The 20,198-nt window shown below is 44.3% G+C and overlaps 3 protein-coding genes across 3 annotated transcripts; all 3 read right to left on the reverse strand.

Moving 5' to 3' along the window:
- Window positions 1–437: 437 nt before the first annotated feature.
- LOC136448172 (uncharacterized) lies at window positions 438–1,945 on the reverse strand. Its single transcript, XM_066447351.1, has 2 exons — window positions 1,674–1,945; window positions 438–1,353 (listed from the first exon to the last, which is right to left on the reverse strand). Exons 1-2 carry the CDS (start codon window positions 1,933–1,935, stop codon window positions 1,142–1,144), a joined length of 474 nt encoding a protein of 157 aa, XP_066303448.1. The 5' UTR covers window positions 1,936–1,945; the 3' UTR covers window positions 438–1,141.
- A 2,028-nt stretch (window positions 1,946–3,973) lies between these two features.
- On the reverse strand, window positions 3,974–5,670 carry LOC136448636 (oncoprotein-induced transcript 3 protein-like). The gene is made up of 4 exons (XM_066448274.1): window positions 5,655–5,670; window positions 5,053–5,427; window positions 4,316–4,423; window positions 3,974–3,993 (listed from the first exon to the last, which is right to left on the reverse strand). The coding sequence occupies exons 1-4, from the start codon at window positions 5,668–5,670 to the stop codon at window positions 3,974–3,976; spliced, it is 519 nt and encodes a 172-aa protein (XP_066304371.1).
- A 661-nt stretch (window positions 5,671–6,331) lies between these two features.
- Window positions 6,332–15,269, reverse strand: LOC136448622 (fucolectin-like). The gene is made up of 5 exons (XM_066448261.1): window positions 15,198–15,269; window positions 11,751–11,931; window positions 10,887–11,122; window positions 7,576–7,771; window positions 6,332–7,045 (listed from the first exon to the last, which is right to left on the reverse strand). Exons 2-5 carry the CDS (start codon window positions 11,759–11,761, stop codon window positions 6,763–6,765), a joined length of 726 nt encoding a protein of 241 aa, XP_066304358.1. The 5' UTR covers window positions 11,762–11,931; window positions 15,198–15,269; the 3' UTR covers window positions 6,332–6,762.
- Window positions 15,270–20,198: the final 4,929 nt, after the last annotated feature.

Genomic DNA, 20,198 nt, shown 5'->3' on the forward strand with positions numbered 1-20,198 from the left:
GATCAAGATATCCAGTGTAAGGGGTTCAATCGGAGCACCACATGTCATTTTTACCTCAGTATCAATTCCAATTCAGTGATGGAGATGTTTTATGATATAAAATACACATTTAAGCAATGATACAACAAAGTATGATAAGGTTTGAAGAAGAAAGACCTGTAAATATGCGCAGTCTCATTTTTCCAATTAAAAAATGAAGCAGAGTTTAGGGATGCAGAAGACATCATTTGTGAAAGGGAACAAATTCAAGAACAAATATGGCCACGCACGATACCTTTATCACAAAGCTGAGTTTTCCATCCATCCTGACACCCAGCCGAGCAGACACCTGACATCGGGTCACAGTTGACGTCCCCGCCCAGGCAGCGGCCGCAAACTTGGAAACAAACAATATGAGATCAACGCAGTAGTAGGCAATGCAATGCATCCTCTATCGTAATAAGTTTATTGCAAGTTCTTGCCCGTAGGCTAATTGCAAGTACATGAAACATGGAAGGACGGACAGACAATTGGTAACAATATAGCATGTGACTATTCTAGTTCAAATACTATCACTAAATTCTATCTTATTTGGGTTTGACTTCTTTTTTTCGAGACAGTGGAAGACGAACGATCCCACTTTTTCTGTAATGTGTGGGTTTCAAAAAATGTTGCAGATAATCAAATTACATCATTACACTTACATTTCAAACATTATCCTAAATTAAGCTGGCATCTTTTCTAGAAATAAGAAAAACTGAGTGCTCTAGTCTGCCAAAGTGAGTAATTTGATCAAAGCAATTAACCTCTAAGTACCCATTGTCTGAGGTGGTTTGGACACGTCATAAGACAACCCCCACAAACACTAGTGTACAAAGCCTACAGCCAGGAGTTCGCTACCCCCAGACCCCGGGGAAGACCATCGAAGAGATGGAAAGACCAAATTGTGAAGGACACTTGCTTAGACAGTCGGGAAGCAGAGGCTAGGGCAAGGGACAGGACCGCTTAGAGGATCCTCCTGGAAAGCAAGGGGCCAGTTTCTGGCCTGAGCACGTAGGCAGGCAGGCAGGTACCCATTGTGAGAATAAGCTGCTTGATAATAGGAAAGAAGACGTTAAACCGGATAGTGAGTGAGTGTGTGATAATCAATCCTGAACTGCTTTTAAAGCTGTGATGTGAAGAATGCATTTGCATATTCACATGGTGCATATGACTGTAATGAAAGTACAATCATGTAACAACTTTTTTTACCTCCACAGCCGTGGGCGTCTGCCATCAGCACGAAGCCCTGGCGACATTGGCACCTGTACCCTCCCGGAACGTTGGAGCAGATGTGGTCACACCGGCCGTTCACTGTCGCACATTCGTCGGGCTCTGCAAAGAGAACAGAGGCAAAATTCAGTGTCTGCATGAAACACCTACAATAAATGTTACCTCTACATAGGTTACAATTTTACAAGACTTAGTGAAAATTTCTGATCTGAATGTTTTGTTTATTGTTGTCCCTTGTTGTCCGGTAAAGAGGTCTGAAGGCCTGATGTAGCAAAAAAGTTCAGAGTCTGAAAAACTTTCAGAAATGTTCCCACACAATGATCAGCATCTCAGTCTGTTAACAACCTTACTTTCTGTTTTATCCACTGAATTAAGAGCCTTTCTTTTGCTTTATCCACGAATCAGAAGTAGGCTCTTCTTACCTGTGGTTGCCTCCGTTGTTGTCGCATTGCTCTGTGACCAGCGACCTTCAGACAGGACCAACACCGTCACCCTGATGATGTAATCCGTTTCCCATGTCAGTCCCGCCACCTGGAGCCATGTCTCATCCGTGGTCTGATTGACGGCTGTCGTCATGTCCAGCTCGGACACCACCACGCGGTATCCCTGAAGGTCAGGGTCGGGGGATGGAGACCAGGTGACCTTGAACCCTTCATCCGTGATGTCATTAACGTTCAGGTTCATTGGCGGATCCACAGCTGCGGAACAGAAATCAAAAAAATGAGATGAGAAGAAAAAACACTCTCTAAAAAGTATCTTATTGTATTTCTGTTTCCATCACCTCCATAAACAAAATATGTTCCTTTTTGATGACTACTACAGGTATGATGTAAATGAAGTCTATGTATGATGATGTATATGTATATCACGTATCTGTATCTGTGTATAAATGTATGTGTATATGTATAATGTGTATATGTATATGTATATGTATATGTACAAATGTGTTCAACTGATGTGTCTATTCATGGCAACCAATAGCAGCATTGCTGCCTGGCTTGTCCATTGTATTGTGTTTTGCAATTTCAATAAAATAGACAAAATGAAATGAAATAGCTTTGAAAAGTTAAAAACACAGATTTCTTCACGATTTTTCACTACTAACATACTGCAAATTAAATGTTATTTACATCAAATGACCGACCTGCAAATATGAGACCAATGAATATGAAACTTCCTTCTCTGACACATCTACGTCGATGAAGGATATAAATCCAAGTAAAAGACTAGACTGAGCCACTATGCAAGATCAAGCAAAGAGCTGGATGAGGGCCTGCATGCCCCTTTTACGTAGAGCATAATCGGCTGTTTTAATTTTACGTAGAGCGTTGCCGACCACTCCATAATTTAGCGTAGAGCGTAGGGAGGCTTTCTGAATTTAGCGTATTACGTAGCCGGCCCTCCGAATTTAGCGTAGAGCGTTGTCGGGACCCCCCCATGCAGGACCTCCTTGATTACTCTCCAAGCAGAGGATGGGTTCCGGCAGGTTTTTACTTGTTTTTAGGCGTTTTTGTCGGCCTTTCTACTTTTTCATTTTTTTTGTCTCTATAAACCCAACCTCTGCCGGCACTGACCTCGGGGCGGGGCAAACCTATTTACTTCCATTGAAGAAAGGTGGCAGTACTCCTCCCCGAGAACCATTAGATTATCATTAGTGGTAACAATTTTATTGCGCCGGATTATCACACATCCGGCAAGTGTAGCGGCTTTCACGGGGCCGCGCCGGTCCCCCGCTGACTGCCCTATTCATGCGACAGGCTGATCTCACGCCGGCATGAACATTGATAGCATCATAACGTAAATTTCCATTGGATACCTCACAAGAAAATTGAGAAAATACACTAGTGCATGAACAAGGCATATAAATAGATGTGTATTGCGTTTCAACTTGAAACGCATCAATTATGCAATTATATCAGGAATCGTTATTAAATGAATTACAAACGGGAACATGTACCTTACGTTTACATGCGGTTAACGCATGCCTCCGGTCGCTGTGTTCAGATTGGAAGAGAAGTTTTCAACAACAACAGCGAAATTGGTGATGAAGCTCTACCAAGGAGGTAAAACCTCCTTGGCTCTACTAACAGAGGCTTGAAAATTCCCAAATGGCACCAGAGGATAGTACAGTTTTTTGTGTGATTCGGTCTTTGATGGTTCTTTTATGGTAAAAGAGTTCAGTCACGATAGGCAAATCATTTGCTGACGGACATCGTAGCGATCTTCCAACATGGCGCCCCGTGATTGTTTTGCATACACATGTGGGTGGTTTAGAGTCTTTTATGAGATTCTACGATTTCCTCACACTACAACATCGCATTTCCGCAGTGGGTAGTCAAAATGAGAGGATTTATGGATATTTTCGGGCTGTACTTTGTCTTCTGGTACGGCGGTCAAAATCGGTCTGGATCGGAGTTGAGCATCGCGGATTGGAAAGATGGGAACCCCGGCCCAATGTTTTTCGCTGCACGCTGAGATGATTTTAGTTATTTCATACGAAAGTAAGTGCAATTAGCCAAAGGATACGAGAAGCGTAAGAACATTACGTAAAGAACATAGCATGACAAGTAATGCCACGACCGTTGGACCAAGGATTAGGTCCTTGCATGGTTTGACTAGGCCGAAAGTTCTGTGGCGCTTGGGGAGGGAATCCCGTGCCTGGCCGGGGACGCTTCGCACCTACTTATAAAACGCTTGTAATGTGTCGCAGCGATTAGTTTTATTAGGCTTTGATCAGTCCGTCTGCCGGCAGAGGTTGGGTTTATAGAGAAAAAAAAAAATGAAAAAGTAGAAAGGCCGACAAAAACGCCTAAAAACAAGTCAAAACCTGCCGGAACCCATCCTCTGCTTGGGGTCACTAAAGAGTCATACATTTCAGATAGCATCCACTACCTTTCGAATTTTAGTCACCATATATCATTCTCAGTCACTGATGAAAGATGGCGGATGCCATCTGAACTGTCTGACTCTTTTGAGACCTCATCCAGTTCTTTGATCATCTTGTATAATTGATGTTTATTTTGTGAGTCTAGATAAAAAAAGGAATAATCAAATTGCAACTTACTTTCCTTGCAAAGCTGTACATGTGTTTTCCATCCATCCTGACACCCAGCCGAGCAGACATCCGACACCGGGTTACAGTTGACTTCCCCACCCAGGCAGCGGCCGCAAACTTTAACACAAACAGCCAAATATAAACTATGATAATTAGATTAGTCAATTTGGAAGCTGCTTTTTTAGCTGGATTTTTCAACTAAATCTTCAAATCACATCTTGCATCACGTCTTTCATCATATCTTCAAAATAATTTCCCTTGCAACCTTACATACAAGTGCCATTACCAAAGAATCATCATCATAGCACGTCCAAATCAACAGGTATAGCAAACTGGAAGATCTGTTGTAGTTCCATTGGAAACCACTAGGTGACCCAAAATCGCACTTGCCCTAAATGTGTTGCTGACACCTACCCACATAACATGCTGTTTACCGCGGAACTGCTTGTTTCCTTTTCTGTGAGGACAGGATCTTTGTACACAAGCTTATTTAGAAAGCTCAGATAACTGGAATGGTCATACAGTATTCTTATAGATATGTTATAGCCTATCATATATAAACAATGGGCTATAATATACATCAATTGAAGTGGCTTAAGTTTGTAGTTACATTAAGCACATAATGATAACTTCCAACATCGTATAATGCAAACAACAGTTCACCTGCAACAGTCTTCTTTAAGTTTAACCAATATTAGATAAAAGCTCGAAGAAGGAGATGCATAAAATAACAGGAAACAACTCACCCGTTTCCCCACAGTACACCAGCCAGCAAAAAGGAGCCGCGGGCAGCTTGTAGACGTAGAACCCGGCAGGGCACGCCTTCACATGGATGGTTACTTCCCGCTCGCAGGGGGAACCGTACCAGTAATTACACACCTGGCGGAACACCACGCCGTCGGCAGGTGTCGGATGTGTGCCGTTCATCCACATCGGAGATTCGGCGCCGCAGATGTGAGGTGTCGCGGGGCGCTGTGTCGGCATGACAGACCCGGCTGGGCCCATGAAGCGGTACCACTCGCCGTTGAAGCCGTCGTCACAGCGAACTGGGCTGTCCTTGCCGTGGTTGACGTTCCTCCATGCTTCATTCAGCACACGGTACACACCCTTGCTGCAGGGGTCTGCATACGGGAATAAAATTGACTTCAGAATTCTGAAAGGTGCTATCTGTATGGTAAACAAGGCTTACTACTCAAATCAAGTAATCCCTCACGCAGGTGTAGGAGCTTAGGGAAACCAGGTGAGGCATGCCACGTGTATACAGGTGAGATAGATTAGGGAAACCAGGTGAGGCATGCCACGTGTATACAGGTGAGATAGATTAGGGAAACCAGGTGAGGCATTCCACCTGTATACAGGCCCATCCCACTAGCCCAGCCCTGGGGTAGCCCACCCCACTAGCCCAGCCCTGGGGTAACCCATCCCACTAGCCCAGCCCTGGGGTAGCCCACCCCACTAGCCCAGCCCTGGGGTAGCGCACCCCACTAGCCCAGCCCTGGGGTAGCGCACCCCACTAGTCCAGCCCTGGGGTAGCGCACCCCACTAGCCCAGCCCTGGGGTAACCCACCCCACTAGCCCAGCCCTGAGGTAACCCACCCCACTAGTCCAGCCCTGGGGTAGCCAATCCCACTAGCCCAGCCCTGGGGTAGCCCACCCCACTAGCCCAGCCCTGGGGTAGCCCACCCCACTAGTCCAGCCCTGGGGTAGCCCATCCCACTAGCCCAGCCCTGGGGTAGCCCACCCCACTAGCCCAGCCCTGGGGTAGCCCACCCCACTAGCCCAGCCCTGGGGTAGCCCACCCCACTAGCCCAGCCCTGGGGTAGCCCACCCCACTAGCCCAGCCCTGGGGTAACCCATCCCACTAGCCCAGCCCTGGGGTAGCCCACCTTTTCTGGAAAGCCGTTCAAAATGCCATTTTCCTTAAGCCGGCGTCACAATTCATGCGAGCGTCGGACGACTTTGTAGATCGCCCGAAGCTCGCCGAATTTCAAAATCGCCCGAGCGCCAACCGTATTTACCAATGAAAATCTCAGGCGACGTCCGTCAAACACTAAAAACTAAAAATTCTCCATGAGATGGTACCATCTCTTGGACATGGACGAAGCCAGTATCGACTAACCTGGTAAAAGGCCAATATTTGGATAAACTTTTATTTCTAAAAATCGCCCGAAGCCCGCGTAATCAACAGAACGTCGGCCGTACTTCGGCCGAAAATGCACATTTGAAGCTTGCTAACACGTCGGCCGAGCTGAATTTCCTATTTGTGACGGGGGCTTTACCGTAAGACAGAGCCAAATGTTTAATCCATGGGAAGAAAAAAAATAGCTCTTCTACATTTAAGAACAATGGATGGTCTGAAACATTTTCTCAGCCTGTTTATCGGCATGAGAGTATATTTCTACTGATGTCTACGTTGAAGAATTGTGCTTGGCTGACCCATTCCAGTGCGCTCCACTTCAAAGACGTAGAATCAGCAATTCAACTGAATGCAGTGAAGACCTACCCGGGAATACTTGGACTTCACACAGTTGCAGTATGCGGGAGGGTCCGGGAAGACGGACGCCAACATAGCGCCCCCGCATCCCTGGACACAAAACGGAAAAGGACGACTGGTTCACGTCGATTCGATGATCACCTCCGCACTGTGGGTTCGTGCTGACCTGGGCGGAATCCCCGATGTGGATGTTGAAGGGGTTGAGCCAGTCCCCGCAACAGTCCATGCGGTTGAAGATGACCACACTGTATGTACGTAGATATTAAAGACAAAACAATGGCACTTGAGTTTTTTTTATTTCTTTTTTATTTAGTCGGATAAACATCATATAAAACTTGTTAACATTGATGGATCCTCTGTCCCTATATGAATTTGCCAAGCATTGATTGACACACCAAATAGGAGCAAATCACTGATTCAAATTCAAACTGAGACTGCTGTGTTGTCGGACAACACCTCAACTTGCCACAGGTTGTACAATGAAGTTCACATTTTACTTTTCTATGGATTGAAAGTAAAAAAATTAAAAAGATCAACAAGTGACTTAAAATGCATGCAAGTAATCTTTTGACTTAAAGAATGTGTTCCAGATTTCAAATCGTCACATTATCTACTTATACAACCTTTTATCATGATCAATTAACATTTTTGCCCTGAGTGTATTTCTCGGTGTCTGTGTTTGTTTGTTTGTTTGTTTGTTTGTTTGTTCGTGTGCACTTAATGTGTACGTGTATCCATTGTCATGACTGATGGACTATACATGCTGTACACGCACCTGTCGACCATGTACGATTCACCCAGATCCACCCACCAGCTGGCATTAGCGTCTGGCAGGTGTGCAGTGGATGCACAGGAACCACTGTAGTAATTGCCATCGGTGTTCCCGTCTACGGCATGGCTGGCTAACCCATGGTGAGCGTAACGATATGTGCTTGTCTGATCCGCTGGTTTCCCCTGGGCGACATTGACACCTACGCCGGCAGGAGAACCATCATTAGTCGTGTCATATCTACATCGATGACTCAAGTTGAACAAATAGTTTCTTAGCTTATTTCCAAAAAAACAATTAGTTTTCTTCAATGGCCCAGAATATGTCAATTTTGGTGTTTACACTCCATTGATACTTGACCAGTTCAGGATAACTAAAGTTTGAATCTATGTATGTATCTATGTATCTATGTAACTATGTAATTGTATTAAACTACTGTATGTATCTATGTAACGTTACGCACAATCGTACTGATCAATTGATAATGTTTGATGAAGAATTTATTCCTGTCAATAAGAATTTCTTGCGCTATTGACAGGAATAGATTTGTTAGGAGCTAATCAGAGCATGTACCTTATAGCCTTTAATAAACCTGTGATTAATACCTCATGGTCCTGTCAACCATAACCTCCCATGTAACTCTGACCCCCCATGTAACTCTGACCCCCCATGTAACTCTGACCCCCCATGTAACTCTGACCCCCCATGTAACTCTGACCCCCCATGTAACTCTGACCCCCCATGTAACTCTGACCCCCCATGTAACTCTGGCCCCCCATGTAACTCTGACCCCCCATGTAACTCTGACCCCCCATGTAACCCTGACCCCCCCCCCCATGTAACTCTGACCCCCCCCCATGTAACTCTGACCCCCCCCATGTAACTCTGACCCCCCATGTAACTCTGACCCCCCATGTAACTCTGGCCCCCCATGTAACTCTGACCCCCCATGTAACTCTGACCCCCCATGTAACTCTGACCCCCCATGTAACTCTGACCCCCCCCATGTAACTCTGACCCCCCATGTAACTCTGACCCCCCCCCCATGTAACTCTGACACCATCCCCCATGTAAACCTGACCTTGAGGGTCTTATGTCCTGTAAGATGGTATGAAAATAAGACAAGACAAAGAAAAATTCAGACTCAAAAAAGAAAAACAAAATATCTCCACCGAGGTTGGAACCCACGTCCTACCACTCATGAGGCAAACACAATCCTTAAGCCAAATAAACAATTCATCACTTGAAGGCAGACTCATTCAAACTGATTCCTACATACATCCTGTCAACAAGACTTTTTTCTACTATTGACAGGATGTGCCTGTCAATAAGCAGCTCCGATTACATATGTGCAGTGTCAAAGGTGAAGGCCCCCGGCTTGTAAACAGTTCTCGTCTCGACATTGTCTAATGTTAGATTTGCATAACAACGCCCGACAGGTTTTGTTTACGTCTCGGGGGCCTTTACCTTTGACACTGCACATGTGTAGTCGGAACTGCGAATGGACTTATATGTCATCATCAGGCATTATTAAATTAGTCAGACTGAAGCAATAAAAAGTTAATGTTCGGGGCGCCTGCAAATATATCAAAAGCACCCAAGCTCCAAATCGGTAGAGACGTGTAATTTGGCAATTCATTTATTCTTCAATTAACACGTTATGTTATGTTCAATAGAGACAGCAGGGTATATCGTTAATAGCCACGGCGACTGTTGGAGGACTTCTTTTGCTTACAATCTTATACTTAAGCCAGTATCTTGCTAGTGTATAAGACTATGAGCAAAAGAAGCCCTTCAACAGTCACCGCGGCAAGGTATATCGCCTACAAGTTAGTACAACGAAGTTACAACTTAAATTGCAGTTTTGACAAGAAAAGACAAATTTCAGAATGCTCGGTGGCATTTTCTGCACAGGAGACGATACTAGGAGGGCAACTATCTGCTATCAGATGAAAAATGTACCTTTACAGACCATAACGCCACCAATATCCAGATATCATAACTCCTGCGTGTAAAATATAACGTCAACTACCAGTAACAGTTATGCGCCCCCCTCCCCCCAGCCTACTGGCCAATACAAAGTAAGTAACTGGGCTAGTGGGGTGGGCTACCTCAGTATTGGTGGAGTCCTTGATTGCTACATTGTACCACCAACCAACACCCCCTACCCCCATCCCCAAGCAATATGATCAGCAGTTGCCTTCTCAACAGCTTGACCCAGTTTTTCCTCAAGGAAATTCCATAAGAGGCCAATTCCCCATGCATAGCCTTGAGGCCCAGAAAGGGTAGCCTGCTGAGGTAGCCCAGCCCTGGGGTAGCCCACCCCACTAGCCCAGCCCTGGGGTAGCCCACCCCACTAGCCCAGCCCTGGGGTAGCCCACCCCACTAGCCCAGCCCTGGGGTAGCGCACCCCACTAGCCCAGCCCTGGGGTAGCCCACCCCACTAGCCCAGCCCTGGGGTAGCCCACCCCACTAGCCCAGCCCTGGGGTAGCCCACCCCACTAGCCCAGCCCTGGTGTAGCCCACCCAACTAGCCCAGCCCTGGGGTAGCCCACCCAACTAGCCCAGCCCTGGGGTAGCCCACCCCACTAGCCCAGCCCTGGGGTAGCCCACCCCACTAGCCCAGCCCTGGGGTAGCCCACCTTTTCCGGAAAGCCGTTGAAAATGTCATTTTCCTTAAAAATGCATAGCCAAATGTTTAATCCATGGGAAGAAAAAAAACAGCTCTTCTACATTTAAGAACAATGGATGGTCTGAAACTTTTTCTCGGCCTGTTTATCGGCATGAGAGCATATTTCTACTGATGTCTACGTTGAAGAATTGTGCTTGGCTCAGACCCATTCTAGTGCGCTCCACTTCAAAGACGTCGTGTGGCGCAAGTGGTAGAGCGCGCGGCTGTCAAACAATGGGACCCAGGATCTAATCCTGGGTTGTGCCCAGAGACATGTCTGAACTTGCGCCCCGACGTTGTGCCCTTGGGAAAGGCACTTAACACAACTTTCCTCACTTCAGTCAGGTGTAAATGAGTACCTAGCTTTGGTTAGGGATGTCCCTCGGATAGGACGTTAAATGGAGGTCCCATGTTTGGAGAGAGCCACACCCCGCGCACGTTAAAGAACCCACCACACCTTTCGAAAAAGAGTAGGGGCATGCCCCGGTGTGCGATGGTCCAAACCTTACAGTCTGGTCGGGGTTGACATCTTGAAAAAGTGATAGTCACCTGTTATGTCAAACCCTCCACAAATGTGGTAAATCAAAATAAATAAGTAAATAAAGACGTAGAATCAGCAATTCAACTGAATGCAGTGAAAACCTACCCGGAAATACCTGGACTTCGCACAGGGTCAGTGTGCGGGAGGGCCCGGGAAGACGGACGCCAACATAGCGCCCTCGCATCCCCAGACATGAGACGGAAATGGACGGCTGATTCACGTCGATCTGATGATCACCTCCGCACTTGGGGTTCGCGCTGAACTGGGCGGAATCCCCGATGTGGATGTTAAAGGGGTTGAGTCGTTCCGGAAGTGCATCCTGGCGGTTGGTGATGACCACTCTGTAGATATTGAAGACAAAAAAATCGCACTTGAGTTTTATATATACAACTGAGTGAGTGAGTGAGTGAGTGAGTGAGTGAGTGAGTGAGTGAGTGAGTGAGTGAGTGAGTGAGTGAGTGAGTGAGTGAGTGAGTGAACGAACTGTTATATATATTTAGTCTGATGAACATCGTATAAAACTTGTTAACATTGATGGATCCTCTGTTCCTATATGAATTTGCCAAGCATTGACTGACACATCCAATAGGAGCAAATCATTGATTCAAATTCAAACTGATACCGCTGTGTTGTCAGATATACACGTCAACTTGCTTTATTAGGTTGTACAATCAAATTTCCATTTTTTTCCATGGATTGAAAGTGAAAAAAACATCAGCAAGTGACTTAAAATGCATGCAATCAATCCGTTGACTTATGTGTTTGAGATTTAAAATCTTCACATCAAATAAACAAAGGTTCAAGCAAACAAAAATATATAATCTTTCATTAATCAGCATTTTTGCCAGTGTACCAATATTTCTTGGCGTATATGTCTGTGTTTGTTTGTTTGTTTGTTTGTTTGTGTGCACTTAATGTGTACGTGTATCCATTGCCATGACTGATGGACAATACATGCTGTACACGCACCTGTCAACCATGTACGATTCACCCAGATCCACCCACCAGCTGGGATTAGCGTTATCTGCAGTGGATGCACAGAAACCAGCTAAGAAGTTGCCATCGATGTTCCCGTCTACGGCACGGCCAGCCGCCAAGCCATGATATGTGCTTGTCTGATCCGCTGGTTTCCCCTGGGCGACATTGACACCTACGCCGGCAGGAGAACCATCATTAGTCGTGTCATATCTACATTGATGACTCAAGTTGAACAAATAGTTTCCTATTCCCAAGAAAACTTTTTTTTCTTCACGGCCCAGAATGTAAATTTTGGTGTTTATGCTCCATTGATATTTGACAAGTTCAGGATACCTAAACTATTTAACGTTACGCATGATCGTACTGATCAATCAATAACGTTTGATGAAGAGTTTTTTCCTGTCAATAAGAATTTCTTGCACTATTGACAGGAATAGGAGCCAATCAGTTAGGAGCCCACATTTCTTTAAGCCAATCAGAGCACACATTACTTTAAGCCAATCAGAGCACACATTACTTTAAGCCAATCAGAGCACACATTACTTCAAGCCAATCAGAGCACACCTTACTTTAAGCCAATCAGAGCACACATTACTTTAAGCCAATCAGAGCACACATTACTTTAAGCCTTTAAAAAACCTGTGCTTAGCATCTCATGATCCTGTAACTCTAACCCCACGCCCTGACCCTGACCTTGAGGGTCCTACATCTTGTAAGATGGTGCAAAAATAAGACTAGAAAAAGAAGAAAAGTCTCCACCGGGGTTTGAACCCACGACCTACCACTCATGAGGCAAATGCAATACCACTAGACAGTCGAACCGCAGGTCACCCTAGAACGCGTTATTCTCTAAGATAGCGTATTTGCCGCGTCTAGATTTGACCCCGTTGCATGGGTGTAAACAAGAGCCTGTCGTGCAGCAAAAATACCTCAGACCTATATAATGTATATACTTTTTCAAATCTACGGGATTTGCCCAGTACAGCAATTCAGATTACTTGCGCATAACAAAATATCAGCGAGCGCTGTGGCGTTCTAAACATGAGCAATTTTTGGTCACTTTATTTGTGCTCGTCTTTTTTACAGCTCACCTAGATCCAATTAGCTATTTCCACAGCATGATAGTCCATATCTTCAGCTTTAAATTGATACCAAAGTTCCTTGGTTAATTTTAGGAGCAACGGGTTTGCCCCCAAAAAAACGAACATCATGTCAGTTTTATGGCGTCCTTTTTCTGAATGAGAAATTGAACACAGTGTCCTTTTACTTTGATTTGCAAAACGTACACATTATGTACTAATATTGGCATACGTGCACAAGAATCCCACTTTTTCTGGCTTCTGAATAATGTCAATCTTTTTCAGAAAATGTATCTGCAACTGCAAGAATTAGACGTTAGTCTTTTCTAAACTTCTCCACACACCGACTGATAGTTGCAACACTACGCCTGAACTCGCCTGACCCCGCGGCTCAAAAAATCGAACGTACCGTCTTGGTTCCATCGGTCGAACGCTGGAGTTCGAAACTATTGACTTCAAATTTGACAATTTTTACTAAGTCGCTACCTAGTACTAAAACCCTCTGTCTGTGCGTATTTGACTATTATCATGTAGCTTCTTCTATTGCATGTGGTAGCCGTGCTCATGCAGCTTCTAAAACCAAAACACAAGTTTTATGACACCTTGTGAAATGTATCAAAATGTAACCAAAACGCAGGATAGTGTGTATCGGTAGATACGCCCAGGCTCGAATTTCACCACCATGATTTGCATGTGGTCGCAGTTTTTTTTGGGGGCAAACCCGTTGCTCCTCAAATAAACCAAGGTATTTTGGTATCTATTTAAAGGTGAAGAAATGGACTATCGCACTATGTGATTAGCTAGTTGGATCTAGGTGAACTGTAAAGAAGATGAGCACAGATAAATTGACCAAAAATTGCTAATGTTTCGAAAGCCACCGCGGCCGCTGTCATTTTGCAATACACGAAATATCTACATAGCTGCACTGGGCAAGTCCTACAGATATGAAAAAGTATAAACATTATGTAGGTCTGAGGTCTTTTTCTTGCACCACAGGTAGTTGTTTACACCCATGCAACAGGGTCCAACCCAGGTCCGGCCGTGACCCGGCGAACGCCGTCTTAGAGAAGGCTGCGCAGAACGGATGCGCATAGAGCTCTGCGGTTCGACTGTAGAGCAAATCAATAATTCATCAAATAAGGGCAGACTCATTCAAATCCTGCACATCCTGTCAATAAGACTTATTTCTACTATTGACAGGATGTGTCTGTCAATAAGCCCATTCGCAGTTCCGACTACGCATGTGCAGTGTCAAAGGTGAAGGCCCCTGGCTTGTATACAGTGTTCGTCTCGACATTGTCTAGGTTTGCATAACAACGCCCAGACGGGTTTTAATGTTTACGTCTCAGGGGCCTTTACCTTTGACACTGCACATGCGTAGTCGGAACCGTGAATTGGCTTATATGTCATCATCAGGCGTTATTAAATAGTCGGACTCCGATAGAAAACATTTAATGTTTGGGGCTCCTGAAAACATACCAAAAGCAACAAAGCTCCAAATCGGTAACGTGTACTGTTACTGTTAGAGATGTGTAATGGGCCGTTCCAAAAAATAAAAATGGATGGGGGGTTGAAGAGGCCGGATTTTGGATTTTATTCCTAATGCCGTTAGGGGGGTCAAGGAAAATCTGGATTTTCATTTTAACGTTAACGTTATGTACAAAGTTACAGACCACCAGACCCTTCTATTGGCGAGAAAATGATATTTCATGAAATTAGTCGGATGAGAATAAAGGGGGGTCAGGGCACGTGGATGAAATTAAAAGGGGGGTATTGAAGTAGTCGGATTAAAAGAAAAAGGGGGTTGGAAAATTTCCAAAATCCAGCCTCTTCAACACCCCCTCCATTTTTATTTTTTGGAACGGTCCAATTTGGCAATTCATTTATTATTTATTTATGTTAATGTTCAATAGAGTTCAATAGCCTTATCTTGCTAGTGCATAAGACTGTAAGCAAAAGAAGCCCTCCAACAGTCGCCGCGGCGAGGTATATCGCCTACAAGTTAGTAACGTTACAACGAAGTTACAACTTTGCAGTTTCGACAAGAAAACTTAGATTAGAAGGCAAATTTCGGAATGCTCGGTGGCATTTTCTGCACAGGGGACGATAGTTGGAGGGCAACTATCTGCTATCAGATGAAAAATGTACCTTTACAAACCATAACGCCACCGATATCCAGATATCATAACTCCTGCGTGTAAAATATAACGTCAAGTACCAGTAACAGTTATGCGCCCCCCTCCCCCCGGCCTACTGGCCGATAAAGTAAGAAAACAGATCGGCATAGCGTGTCTGCCCTTCACACACGCATCACACAAGTCTCAAGTTGCAACTGTAAGCAAAAAGAGTCTGCACTCACAGTCAACCAACGAAACGCTTGAAAAAATCCGACAAACGCTTGAGGAAAAATCCAACCCAACCAATCTGTGCCGGAAACAACCGGGTTAACGTTAATCCCGGGTGTTAGTTCCGATCACCAGTGCCCCCTTGCGGTGTCATGCTGTATTTCATCATGAGTTTGGTCGTTTTTCCCAGCATGTATAGGGGCGTGTCTAGGGCGTGTCTAGGGCGTGTCTAGGGCGTGTCTACCATGTTAGATTATTCTATAGCCTTCTTGAAACGTACGACAGTTTGGACGGTGCTATTGTAGCGTTATCCAAACTTGTTCAAAACGCCATTTTCAAGACGCAGACAGAGCCAAATGTCTCTCGTGCCCTGGGTACGACGCTAAATTAGTAACAAGTCAGTCTCTTACTAGGCTCTACCAGGCTCCACGGGTCGCTGGAGAAATAGTAGAAATTCGGCAAATAGACAGATAACGTTAACATGCCAGAGGAGTTAGCTGGCCAGGGACCTGTGGAGCCTGGTAGAGGCTAAGTCTCTACCAGACTAACCGCGCCGGCTATAGGGAGAACATTTGCCGGGGGACTTTGGCATTCTATTATGGGCCCTCTCTCCGTAGCCGGCTCCCTTCATACAATCAAGGAGGTTTTATATAGAACGTCCTTGATACAATTCACTCTATTTGGCCAATTTCTACTATTTTCCCAGCTATCCGCGGAGCCTGGTAGAGGCTAGCAGAGAAGTGGGTCCGGTTGGTTTTTGACGTGTTTTAGTTTCTGTCGGGCTTTCTATGTCATGTATTTTCTATCTCACCAACCCACAACCAGCCCGACAAAAACGCCTGAACACGTCACTTGAAACTAGCCGGACCCACTCCTCTGCTTGGAGAGTAATGAGGCTCACGGGCGGTTAGCATGCCGAGTGCGATTCTGCACGCGCTTTCCTGCAGTCGTAGTCAGCGTGATACTCTCCAAGCAGAGGTTGGTGGGGAAGATTGTGACCTTTTTATCATATGCCCCGTTTTTTGTCCGCTATCCCCACCAAGATAGCGGCCAAAAAACGGAGCATATGATAAAAAGGTCACAATCTTCGAAATTCCCCACCAACCTCTGCTTGGAGAGTAGAGCGTGCCGCGTGCCCGTACTATTCAGTTTTCTTTTCTCACAATGATCAGGAGGCCTCCGTACAGACGAATATTTACATTGGCTCTTTTCGGTACTTCAGCATAACTTGAAAAGCGGTCTCGGTATGTGATCTCTACAGTCTTCCGGAAAAAATTTATCTCCACGGTTTGGATTCGTTTCTCGCGTTTTGCTATCAGGGTCCAGGACTCACAAGGGTATATAGAGGACGTCACAGGACACTTGTGTTACGCGTTTCACTTGTTTATTATCTTCTGTCCCTTGACACAAATCTATTTGGAGACAGACATGGTGGCAAGAAATCATACATGTTTCTTCACACCTCATGAGAACCGTGACTTTGTCAAGAATACACAAAGTGGACGACATTGGGTAGTGTATATGTTGAGATAAAGCAGCACAGCTGTGTGTATATTGCCCGCTTTTGTCAGACATTTCTGCTGTTTCATTCTGCTGACGAAAACTCCTTGTGGCATGACTATATCTACGTCTATGGCTTGCCACTAAGTAATGAAATTTGAATTATTAATTTGGTTACACCCGCTTCTGACAATGCTTGAAGAGTACTCTTAATAATACCATATAATCATCGTCAGAAAGACCACAAAATGATTGTTACTAATTGGGCACCATGTCACACGCAACGGCCAGAATCGGCCTCGCCTTACCGTTCTTAGAGTCATGACCATAATACTGTTTCTGTTTTATTAAAAAAAGTGAACTTGGTTCAATGGAAAATGTATGAAAGTTTTGCCCAGCTTTCCTCGTTTCCAATGATGGCCGGTCCATGTAAAACTACTGAACTACGCATTATTTCAGGTTTTATTTTGTTGCACCTTAATCTTTGTTAACTTCGTTGTTTATATTCTTGCATGTCTCCAGAATTCTGTTCCGTTTTCTCCCCTCTTTCTACACTCTTCTATCAACATTTTCTCTAAGTTGTCTTTAACTTGCAACTTCAACGGTTGGTAAAAAAAAAGGGAATTATATCGCCTTGGACACATCTCTCTCTATATATATGTTCATAGTTTATTTTCCTTGTAATTTTTCTATCCTTCTTTTATAACAGTACTGAAAATAATATGACTGTGTATGTGGGCTGGTAAGGGGATTCGAAAACAAGTGACAAAAAATGCGTATGCAAGCGTTGAATTTTAGTTCAAAACCTACTTTCGAAGACGCTACTCCGACGTGGTATGGTAACGTTTTGTTTCGGTTTTCCTCGGGCAAGGCGACGAGCCTGCATCCGATCTAAACGGGCTTGGGAATTTACTAGTGTACGCACTTTACATGTAACCGTTAGGTCACTTGAGTGTTAACAGAACTGCCATAGAGATCGATGAAAGTTATACTTTTCCGATAAAAGTTGTACATATAGAATACAACACGGGGTATTTTGTATCACTCTAGGTTCCAACCCGTTAATATACGCCGGTCAAATAACAAACTTATGACCGAAAATGTCATACCAAGATAATTCTGGCCCAAAGCGCGCTCAGAAAATGTCCAGTAGCTGTTATAATGCACAGAAGACTTAATAGTGCTCAAGGCTCTTTGGAAAGTTATACTACTCTCCAAGCAGAGGAGGGGTTCCGGCTGGTTTTTTTACTTGTTTTAGGTGTTTTTGTCGGACTTTCTACTTTGTCATGTTTGTTTTTTTGTCTCTTCAAAGAGACCAAACAAAAAAGACAAAGTAGAAAGCCCGACAAAAACGCCTAAAAACACGTCAAAACCAGCCGGAACCCCTCCTCTGCTTGGAGAGTAAGTTATACGGTGTAGATGTGGTTTGAGACATGATGCGATGCATGTTTATCTGTTTTTTATGCGTGCGTTTGTTGAACGATCTTACCTTGTCCACCGGCAGAGATGAAACAAGACCACATGATCGCAAATGTAGAGAACACTGAACGCAAAACACACTGCATTTTCCCGGCTTCTCTCCGTGGAAATTAGTCCAGTAGAAATATGGAAAAGTGCAGCTCGGAAAAATAGATCAGCGAAGATATTACCGACTGCATGCAAGACTTTTAATATGCATACCAAGTTGATGCAACATGGACACGTGACTGGATGGTGACACATAGAAACAATGGGTACGAAAAAAAAATAGGATTAGTCTAAAACAGTCACTGGCATTGCCAAAACTCTATACCTATTTTTATATAAAAAAGCTTTAGTATATGAATCCTTGTATGCCATACAATACATACGAAACAAACCTCATCCTTTCAAATTAAAATAATTCTTACATTAGAACCCCCCTCATCGTTGCAAAAGTAAAGTGGCCCAACTGTTGCTTTGAGTCAACAGTTGGCAAACAAATGGACAAAAGGCGCTGTGGTTACCTAGCAATGGCAACTTCTAGTTTTCTTCTCTGTCGTCTTTTCACATTTTTGTCTCTTGAAACGTCTTTAGTGATTGCAGCCGAGTGATTAAGAAAGAAACATTCACTATTTATCAATGTTTCCCACAGTGTTGGGTAAAACTCTCCTCATCTTTGACATGTTTTCGCAGAGCTGTACTCTAACTTAATCCCACCTTAGAATTCAGGGATGAAGTTTGAAATATTTATGACGGCGGCTTTAGGCAACAATGAAGGGGTTATTTTAATTGCTTCCTGCTAATTTTCCAGAGAGGACCATGTCATGCAACCGCGTGACTATTTCTAGGCGCGGTACAAATTGCAACGCCATTTGTGTGCGTGATAATATCTAAGTTCTGAACATTTTTTTCGATCAAGAAACGGAAATAGGAAATATCAACCGTAGCAGTGAGAGGTCCTCCTATCTTTAGAAAAATGAACTGGCTATCCCTTTGTTGATATTTTTCTCACACGGGCACATATATGTATAAAAAATAAAATAAAATACTTTCACTTTGGTCAATCTTAAGCCAAGAAACTTTTTTTCTGTGTCAAAGTTGAACTGCAATTTCTAACACAAGTATTTGGACTTACCAAATTTTTCGACTGATCAACTGATCAAAATTTGAGTTAGTCCAAATAATTGTAGTTGAACTTTGATACAGAATGACTTCTACCAACACAGATGAACTTTCAAGTGAAGAAACTTGTTTGATGTAGGTTAAAACTCGACAGCAATTCTAAATGTTATAATCTCACCCCCAACATCTGCTTGGAGTTAGAGAAAAACAAGAAGCACAGGTGACAGAATAATGTCTGTGGTTCGGCCGCTAAATGATGAAGTTTGAAATACTAATGGCGAAGGCCACTCCTAACAATGGTTGGAGATCACCCAAAATTACTGATGATAGAGAAGCATGTGAGTGGCCTAAACTGTTATATTGGGAACGTACAGTTGGAATATATCCTTGCGGTTACATTTGAAACCATCTATCTATATCCATCGATATCAATCTTTTACTTAATTTATCTCTCATCAATATCGAATATGGCAGAAATACATTCCTCTCTCCATCCCTCTCTGTATCCCCTCTCTATTCCCCTATCCATCTATCCATCCCTCTACCATCCCTACCCCTCTCCATCCCTCTCTCCTTCTCTTCATCCCTCCCTCTTCATTCCTCGGAATCATCTCTCTCCATCTATCCGACTCTCCGTATCTCCCTCTCCACTCCTCTCCTTCCTTCCTTCTTTCTCCATCCCTCCCCCTCTCTCTCCACCCTTCTATCATTAGCTTTCGTCATCCCCCTCTCTCTCCACCCTTCTATCATTAGCTTTCGTCATCCCTCTCTGACCTCTCTCTCCACCCTTCTATCATTAGCTTTCGTCATCCCCCTCTCTCTCCACCCTTCTATCATTAGCTTTCGTCATCCCCCTCTCTCCACCCTTCTATCATTAGCTTTCGTCATCCCTCTCTCTCCCCACACTTGTGAATTGCAGCCAGTGTGGTTTA

This window comes from Branchiostoma lanceolatum, chromosome 14, assembly GCF_035083965.1.
Source record: "Branchiostoma lanceolatum isolate klBraLanc5 chromosome 14, klBraLanc5.hap2, whole genome shotgun sequence".
Classification (NCBI taxonomy): Eukaryota; Metazoa; Chordata; class Leptocardii; order Amphioxiformes; family Branchiostomatidae; genus Branchiostoma; species Branchiostoma lanceolatum.